At 40.9% G+C, this 9,952-nt stretch overlaps 1 protein-coding gene across 1 annotated transcript in view; it reads left to right on the top strand.

The window, feature by feature from the left end:
* The window catches only part of MROH2B (maestro heat like repeat family member 2B), a 51,843-nt gene that overhangs the window by 3,444 nt on the left and 38,447 nt on the right, over positions 1-9,952 (top strand). Inside the window, exons 3-9 of the mRNA XM_006774562.1 lie at positions 9-38; positions 1,224-1,383; positions 2,044-2,142; positions 5,457-5,611; positions 9,049-9,189; positions 9,564-9,656; positions 9,748-9,817. Of these exons, the coding sequence (XP_006774625.1) occupies positions 9-38; positions 1,224-1,383; positions 2,044-2,142; positions 5,457-5,611; positions 9,049-9,189; positions 9,564-9,656; positions 9,748-9,817 (748 nt within the window). The remainder of the gene's footprint in view (positions 1-8; positions 39-1,223; positions 1,384-2,043; positions 2,143-5,456; positions 5,612-9,048; positions 9,190-9,563; positions 9,657-9,747; positions 9,818-9,952) is intronic.

Here is a 9,952-nt window from a genome sequence, read left to right as displayed (position 1 = left end):
TGATTTATTATGCTTCTAAGGACATGAGAGACAACAACGTAAGTTTGATTGTTGACGATGAGTCCATGTCGCCGCCAGCAACAGGTCTCTAAGTGGCCTCACTGCACCCATGCAGACATCTGTAAGCTTTTTGTACATCGCTGCCAGGACTACACATCCCTTTTATTTGTTCTTCGTGGTAACCTGTCTACAGTATCAGTGTCTGTTATTTACCCTTTCACAGATGAGGAAAACTAAGAAAGACTTTAGAGGGAATATTACCCAACACACTTTTATATGAGGTAGTTGATGTTTAGAGAGGTGTTTTATCCAAAGTGACAAACTATGTATTAACAGAACAAATGACTAGAATCCAGTGTCTTTGGGCTCCCGTATACATTTTTATTCCTTTGTGTGCCTACTTATCTATGTACATAAGCATTGAATCTGAAAATTATTAGAAGAAATTATGTTGAGCCATAGGATAATGGTATTTTCTTTCAGAAAGGATTTTTATTTGTTTACCTGCCAAGGGAACTAACAATCTATGGTTACTTTTAGAGCTTGAGATATTTTTAGGCAACTTCTCAGGAGTAGGTTTGATAAAATTTACCTACTTCATATAAAGAAGATAAATGGTGATGAAAGGAGACTTGACTTGGGTGGTAAACACACAATACAGTGTACAGATGATGGGCTGTAGAACTGTGCACCTAAACCAGTATAATTTTGTTAACCAGTGTCACTCCAATAAATTCAATAAAAAGGAAAAAAATTGCCTAGGTCACCATTCCCAAAAGCAGAAGACTCTCCAAATATCTCCAATATCAAAGATATTGTTAGATCAGGACAGTGCTAAGACACAAAGCTCTGGCCTCTTAGTACCAGTTTCCTCTCTTCATGGCCTTTCCACCCCAGTAATGCAACACAATAATTCATATCACTCAGACATAGAATGTAAATCCTATGTTTCTGGTGCCTGATCCACCAGCAAGAAAATATGTATTGACCCCAAGTTTACAAGATTCCTGTGAAAACCTAGCTTGAAAGTGAACTAAAACCTCCTCCTCATTCCCTGCTACTGGCACCTACCCTGTGGCCTTCGCCCTGGGTTTATAAACAACCTCTTCTCCCTCTCTCCCAAAGCCAGGGGGACTTACGAATGTTATGTATTCTATTTCCCCTCTGCAGATTCACTCTGCTCCTTCTCTGCTCATTGTTGCTGCTTTCCTTTTCTTCCTCAGGTCGTCAGAGAAATCAGAATGCTGGCTGGCGAGGTTTTGGTGTCTCTTGCTGCACATGATTTCAACTCTGTCATGTATGAATTACAAAGTAACTTCAGGATCCTGGAGCTGCCCAATGAATTTGTTGTGCTTGCCCTGGCCGAGCTGGCAACCAGCTATGGTATGAAGGGAACAGTCTCCACGTTTTCCTGGGAAACAGCCCCCCTGACTAACTGTTGAAAACCCCAGTGGGAGCAAACAGCAGAAGGGAGAGCATCTCCAGGGATTTGAGCGGCTGTGTACGTTACAGGCAGAGATGAGCCTGCCGACTGCCATTGGTCGGTCCGTGCTGCTCTAAATGTGGCTGGATTATCACCCACCCTCACCTTCCCTTTCATCCAGCGTTGTGTTTGCAGAAGCACATTTTCCACATGGCGTATTCTGCAAACCAATGGACACTTATAGGCAAGATGGGTTTCTTAAGATTGTTGTCTACACCACTTTATTTAACAGATACTTATTGAGCACCTATTATCTGTGCCAGGCCCTGGGGATCTAGGTCAGTTCTGATGGAAGGGATGAGCATTCATGACATCGTTATCCAAATAAGAAATTGCTACTAAACATAGGTGGCCAGATAGCTAGTGCCATTCCTTAATCCTCTAACTACGTACGACCTGGATGGTGGTGGTGCGGGATGGAGAGCATCCTCCTCCAGCCTCCTGCGCCTGCCCGTGGCAGCCTGGGACGCTTGTGTGGACAGTGTTGATATGAGGAGGGAGGCGTGGCGGGCCTCCCCAGTGTGAGAAGATAATGCCTTGCTCCTCTTGCCCCACGGCAGCGTCCCAGAGCATTCCCTTCATGATGATGACCCTGCTCACCATGCAAACCATGCTCAGGCTGGCCGAGGAGGAAAGCATGAAGGGAGCGTTCTGCATCGGTGGGTACCCTGTGCTTTCCCCTTTAAGACCAGTCTTGTCCTCTCCAACACCTGCCATTTTTCGAGTGCCCACCATAGGGAGGGCCCCGGCAGAGAGTTCTCTCTCTCCATCCTCATGACAGTTCTGCAAAGTAAGTGCTTATTAGACCATTTAACAGACAAGAATGTGAGAGCCATGGAAGTTAGGCAATCATCCCAAGGTGGCGACCCAATCGATGAGATGCAGAGGCGGCATCCAAGCCCAGGTCTGTGTAACCACCCAATCTATACTCTTTCCACTGCACTGTATGGCCTCCACTTCTACTAGCCTCCTCTGTAATTAGATCACAATTTCTCTACAAGGATAATGAGGGCTTACCTGCTCTTACCAGGTGGCTGAATTTTAGCATCTCTTTGTAATGCAACATTGTAATAGTGATAAGTAAACAATCTAATCAAATATAAGCAATCACAAAACCAAGTAAAACTCATAAACAAATTATGGTCATAAATCCCCCCCCCCACACACACACACACACACTTTCAAGCTGAAATTCATCTACAGTAATCAAGGGTCTACAAAGAGCAACATGCCCCAGAATTCCTAGGGGGAAGCACTTACAGCACAGTGAGAGGCTTTCGGGATGGTTCTAGAGGCCTAGACTCTTAACTCTGACCTGCCACAGAGCCATCAGGTGCCTCTGCCCTTCACTCAATCTCAGTTTCACCCCAAAAAACATCAAATAAAGATTCCTCCACCCTTAACATCTCCAATATTATTATATTGTATTATTTAAAAGCCCACACCGTCAGGAATGTCTTCTTTACCTATCAGCCAAGACTATTTTACTCTATTTTGCCCTTTTCCTCTTGTTCTGTCCTCAATGAAGGTAATTTTTGTCATTGTTGTTTTTATTTGTTTTAATATTTATTTATTAAATTAATTGGAGTGACACTGGTCAACATGAACATATAGGTCTCAGGTGTGGGAGAAGGTAATATTTATATCTGACATATACTGAAAATTGACTATGTGCCTGGGCACTGCCTTGGGTATTTCATTTAACCTTCACAGTAATTCCATTAAGTAGATAACATTTTCCTCCATTTTGAAGGTGAGAAAATTAAGATTTTTGGAGGGTAGGCAGCTTGCCTGAGGTCATACAGCTAGTATGTGGCAGAGCCATTATTTGAATTATAACAACCTGACTCAAGGACTTCTCAACACTTCTTGCTATGCCTGCCTACTATGACAGCTAATACTGTGTTCTGCAAATAAACTTTGGTACCTCTACTTGCAAAATTAGCAACCAAGTAAGTAAGAGAAACTAAAATCAGAAATCATAATGGCAATGAATAAGGGAATTCTCAGTCTTTGTGTTATCAAGTCATTTATTGCTCTTTGGTCCTAGAGCAACTTCTGCCTGACTGCCACCAAAGAAAAGGTATAAAGTTCAACAGCCATCCATCCACCCATCTATTCACTCAGTAAATCAGCAAATAAATAGACCCTGTATCCATTGTGTCGAAAACCATCAACAGACAAAACATCAGGCCTTCTCTCATGTTACTTATAGGCCAGTGTGAGACACATACACACACACAAGCACAGACACACGCATGCACAGAAGATTATGATAAAGTGTAGTGAGAGATTATCATAAAGAGTTCAGAGGGAATGTGAATGAGCCAATAAGTGGCCAGCTGTAAAGCTAAGATACTTGGCATCTTTACTATAGTTTTCTTTGCATCGGGAATACCCTTGAGAGAGTAAACTATGATTTTTCTTTATCATCAATGAAAGGGGTAGAATGAGGGCTAAAGGAAAAAATAATATTATTTCATGCACTTGATACAAATTCATATGGGTTAGTGGCCCAAATGGACATTTTTGTAGGCCCAAGGTCTTTTTAAATTTTATTCAGGTAAAACAGCCACGGAGGAAGACATACAAATCAGAAGTCGATGAGCTGTAACAAAATGACCATATCCATTTGACCATCACTCACGTCAAGAAGCAGGACATTATTAACACCCCAGATGTCCTTTTTGTCTTTTTCCCCCAATCATCTTCCTCTCCATTCTCTCACAATCTTGACTTCTAATATCATAAATGAGTTTTGCCCATTTGTGAGATTCATACATGTCGTTTTGTGTAGCTGTAGTCTATTTTTATTTCTATATACAATTACATGTCTACACTACAATTTAATTTTCCATTCTAACTGTTGGCAGATATTTGGACTGTTTTCTCTTTGAGGCTCTGACCCCCCTCCCCCCCAAAAAAGAAGCACACCCTCGTATGAACCTTCTTGTAGAGTTTCTAGTGCCTATATGTATGCATATCTAATTACTAGAGGCCCGATGCATGAAGATTCATGCAAGAATAGGCCTTCCTTCCCCTGGCTGCCACCACTGCCTTTGCTCTGAATTGGAGATGCCTTTCACCTTCATGCTCTGTCCAGAGGCCTGGAGCGGCCGGGGCGGGGCGGAACGCCTGCATCATTGCCATGGCGTCTCAAGCGTCCCAGCCTGGCTGCCAGCACTGCCTTTGCTCTGGATTGGAGACGCCTTTCACCTTCATGCTCTGTCCAGAGGCCCAGAGCGGCCGGGGCGGGGCGGAACACCTTCATCGTCGCCATGGCATCTCATAGTTTTTCAAAGTATCTGTATCAGTTCATACTCCCACCAGCAGTATGTGAAAATACCAGCATTACCTTAGTCTTGTCAACACTGGATATTGTCTTAGATTTTAGCCATTATGTGTAATATATAATAGTATCTCATTATGGTTTTAACTCACATTTTACCAGTGTGGCTGGACACTTTTTAGATGTTTATTTGGTATAGTCATAAGATTTTATAGAAACAACTAGAGGCCTGGTGCATGAACTTGTGCATGGGTGGGGTTCTTTGGGGTGGCCTGTGGGGATTGGGCCCCAGCTCATGCCCCCAGGCTTGCAGCCCCAGCTTGCGTCCCCAGTCCCACCTGGCACCCCACTGTGGCCTGGCACCACCCCTTCACATGCTCCACCATCCCACTGTGGTCCAGCTCTCATTGGGGCCCATCAGGGTTGGCAGAGCCTCCACTGCTGCCCACTGCCAGTGCCGTGTCACTGACACCTGCTGTGTTCCATGCTGCCCCCTGGTGGTCAGCACACGTCATAGTGAGCAGCCGAACTCCAGAGGGGAAAATTTTCATATTAGGTTTTTATATAGAGAGATTACATTTGCTAATAGAGATTATATTTGCTAATGATCAGTACTCTTCAATTATTTTGTGGTCCTTCCCACCATTATATTTTTCTCAGTCTGTGGTTGTTTTTAAAATGCAGCCCTTGAGAAGTTCAGCAAGGCCATTTACAAGTACGTCAACCACTGGAGAGATTTCCCCTATCCCAGACTGGATGCCAAGCGACTATCTGACAAAATCTTCATGCTGTTCCGGTTTATCATGGAGAAGTGGGCGCCTATGACCTCACCCATACAAGTGAGTGGAGCCCCAGACTGGCTCTCCTCCATGCTGGCTGAACTTCCTCTTTTCACATGATTGGTCATCTCAATTTTTTTTTTAAGCTATGGATTGTGTGCCCCAAATGTGTTTGTTATTCACTTTATTTTCTTAATGGCCCCATTATCAGCCTATCCAAACTTTTTTTTCCTATTTCAAATCCATATTTATTCATTCTGACTTTCAACTAATATATATTGAGTCGGCAGGACACACCAGACACTGTTATGCATGCTGGGGATACAGAGATATTAAACAGACCAGAATCCCCATAGACAAGATAAAATGAAAAGAATATATAGAATGTTAGCTATTTCATGTCTTAGATACCATAACCCATATTTGGGCTGAGTCCCTGGTTAGGAAAACCAACAGTCCCCAGAAATTTCTTGTGTATGTGGATATCACATTGAAATAACATCTAAAGAATTTGCTTGGCTGCTTCAAAATACTGTAATTCTTTGTAGAGAATAGATCACACAGTGCATATATATAATCCCATTCTTATCTTGCTTAATTGCTATAAATTTTTTAAAAGTGGGCTAAATTATATGCTCGTTAATATCCTATTGCTCTATTATAAAAGATTTAACATGTAGCTACTTTCTGGAGTTTAGTTCCTTTTCTGTACTTTGAGCTATTAAGGCATTTATTTTTTAACTTGCTGGGTTACTTAAATCATTAGCAAACATGGCATTTTTAAAAATATCCTACAGAAGTTTTGTCTTTAAGACACCTGAAAAACAGAATTCAATACAAATTTGATGACTACTTTCCTAACTTCCCACGAGAGTCAGGCAAGCGACAAGAAGGTTCATAAAGTGATAAGGGAGCAGAGAGAGAGAAGCACCTAACTCCAGTGATGAGCACTAGAAAGGCTGTGGCATTGAGACTGAACTTTTAACCTCTGAAGTCATTTAACACAGAGAAGGTCCATGCCCTAAAGAGGGAATACAACCTACTGAAGCAAAGGTCGGGGATGGGATTCCATGCATACCTGAGTGAATCTGGTGGGAGAAGGCAAAAGGGACAGGGGAAAGGGGATAGAGAAGCAGGAAGAAATGAAACTGGAAAGGTCTTAGCCCAGTGGCTCTCAACCTGTGGGTCGCGACGATCCTTTCACAGGGGTCGCCTAAGACCATCCTGCATATCAGATATTTACATTACGATTCATAACAGTAGCAACATTACAGTTATGAAGTAGCAACGAAAATATTTCACAAAATGTTCTTTTTCAGTCGTTGACGAGTATACTAAGAAAATATGGTAAAAAAATATGGTTTATATGAAGATGAGTTACAAACTGTTTTCATAACCAGCATCAAAAATACTATATAGAACCAAATTAAAAAAATTAGTCTGAAAAAGAAACGTTTTTAATAAAAAAATTGTTGGGGAAGGGGTTTTAAAGGGCCAGAAGGTTGAGAACCACTGTTAGCCACACAATGAAGAGCCTTGAATACTATTCAGGAACTTGGACTTTTTTTTTTTTTTTTTGAGAAATGAGACACCTTTAAAGATTTTAAACAAGAATTTGAGTGCCAGAGAAATCATCCTACTATCAGTGCTAAAGATGGATGGGGTATAGGGATGGAATAGAACAAGACTATTGGGAGGCTATAGAAACATTCCAGGCCATGAATGCTAATGGATCGGTGGATGTAGTGTCAGTATACAGATCTAAGGAGTCACATGCTGAAAAATAGGTTCTACACGACTTGGCATCAATTAGGTGTTTATAAAGAGGGAAAAGAAGGCATCCGGGATGGTTCTTACATTTCCAACTTGAATGATCTTGGGCCATTAATCAAGATGAGAAAAACAAGAAAAATAACAAGCACATTTGGGGCAGTTAGAAAAATGTGTTTAATTTTAGACATTTTGACTTGAATGCCTATGGGACATCCAAATGGAGATAGTAGTAGGTTTGGGGATATTCAGGGTCGGTGTTAAGACAAAAAGCAAAAACTAGATACACAGATTTAGATATCAGCTCTATATACATGACAATTGAATAAATGGTTGTGGATAGAAGGGTACATATTGAATTATCAGAGGGAACACTTTAGAACCTAGAATGAATGTCTATCCACTGTGCTGTACACCCAAAACTAATACAAAATAGTGTTGAATTCAAATGATAATTGAAAAATAAAATTTTAAAAAAGAGTATCTAGAGTGGAAAAGTGCCAAAAATAGAGTTTGGGGTGGGAGAGATAGATTTTTAAGGGAAAGCAAAGGAAGAAGGACTCACGATGAAGAATTGAGAATGTGCTGCTGAAGAAGTGGGAGAACCAAGTGGAATGAGATCTTACAATCTAAGAAAGAAGGGATTGAAGCAAAGAGAAATCTAGACTCCATTGGCATAGTGCCCAAGCGAGAAAACTCTTGAAAGGGATTCATTTCACAGAAATCTGCTGAAAGAACCATCTTAGCTGACACACGGTCTTGAGTGAAAATAATGGTGGTTGCTATTAGCCATTAAATTTTGAAGTGGTTTTCATTCAGAAAAAATTAGCTAATAGAAAACCGTTCATAATATAATAGTGTGGTAGAAAAGGCAGAATGTAAAACTATATGTTCAAAAATGTTAATTTTTAAAAATTTTAAATCCATAGAAAAAAGTTTTAAAGGTCAAATAAAGACCATGTTAAAAATAGACCAAGCTGTGATTATCTATGAGTATTATGGGTGCTGGTAGAAAAGGCAGAATGTAAAACTATATGTTTAAAAAATGTTAATTTTTAAAAATTTTAAATCCGTAGAAAAAAGTTTTAAAGGTCAAATAAAGGCCATGTTAAAAATACACCAAGCTGTGATTATCTATGAGTATGATGGGTACAATGTTTTCTTCATCATAACTTGAGGAATTTCTGAACTTTTATAATCAATACATATTACATTTATATTTCATATGTGTTCATTTTTATGTCAATGGAAACCAGATTTAGTGGATTGAGAGATAAATGGAAGGAAGGAAGAGGAAATCAAAAAAGTAAACTTCTTCAAAAAGCTTTGCTCTAAGTGTAAGAAAAGAGAAAGAACTGGGTGAGAATGATAGTTGGTCAAAGTAATGTGAAATCAAAGAACTTTTTTAATATGAGGGAAATTTTAAACTTATTAACACGGTGAGAGAAAGTGCCTATTAGAGAGAGGTTAAATAAATAAGAGGGTCAGGTATTGAAATGAGAATCAATGTAGATACAGGTATAGATATAAATACAAATAAAAATATAACTGTCTCATACAATGCTCTTAACCTAAACATTTTTTTTTTAAAGTTTTTAAGAAATATGTCTTGATTGAAAGCAGTGAGGAAGTTTTGGGGCAGGAGATCTAAATCTCCTGGTGTTCTGAGAAATGTACAAAAAGCGTAATGAAGAACTATCAGTGCTATTTCTTTGCTGCCTCTGCAGACTTTGCCCATCGTTAAGGCCCATGGCCCCTCAGTGAGCCTGCTGCTCCATCGGGAAGACCTCTGTGAATATGCCCTGGGCCAGGTACCCTGGCTCCTGAACCAGTATAGTGACAAAGAGATTGATTTCCATGTCACCCAGGTAAGAATCACCCCCAAAGAGCTGATTCAGAGAGTCCGCTGGCAACCATCCTAGAGCACACGAGGCTCAGGAGGCCCCAGGGAACCTGAATACCTGTCCCGGCAGCTGAGAAATATGACAGCAGGAAGTTGGCATAGCTGGATGTGGAAACTTCAGAAAGGGATTTCAGATTAATTTTTCAAGCTGATGAAGCAGTGAACAAGGTAAAAGGGCCCAAATCACCAAAAAACAAACAAACAAACAAAAACAGGCACGCAAAAAACCTGGTAACTGCAAGAAAGTTATGAGTTTGTTCTCCTCGTAAAACATGATTTGCCTTCCACATCCTGCGTTTGTTGCTTCATGGGCAGCCTCCAAACAACCTTTGATTCTAGAGCCTGAAGCAAATACTGACTGCGGCCGCCCTGTATGAGGTCGCCCTTCCCAAGGACTTGAAGAGAAGCATCTTTGTCAATCTACTCCACCAGGTAAGCGGAGCATGCTGTCCAGGCGGATTGTTCGGTTTGCACCGGTTTTCTGTTCTGAACATCGACCACCTGCTTCTTCCCCCTCGTTCAGGTGTGCAGAGTTCCAGAGCCTCCAGAGAAGGAAAATGAAATGGAAGCTTCAAGCTGTTTCCTCATTCTAGGTAGGACCAAGCAGCCAGAGGGTTTTTAATCAAAATGTCTCCAAGTGATGATGATGATGGCGATGATGAAGGGTGTGCAACCTGTCACATTAGTTACTTTCACACACACACGCACAACATGTTTCTTCAACTCAC

The sequence above is a fragment of the Myotis davidii genome, unplaced genomic scaffold (genome assembly GCF_000327345.1).
Source record: "Myotis davidii unplaced genomic scaffold, ASM32734v1 scaffold348, whole genome shotgun sequence".
Lineage (NCBI taxonomy): Eukaryota > Metazoa > Chordata > Mammalia > Chiroptera > Vespertilionidae > Myotis > Myotis davidii.
This window is presented reverse-complemented; position numbering and strand designations above follow the sequence as displayed.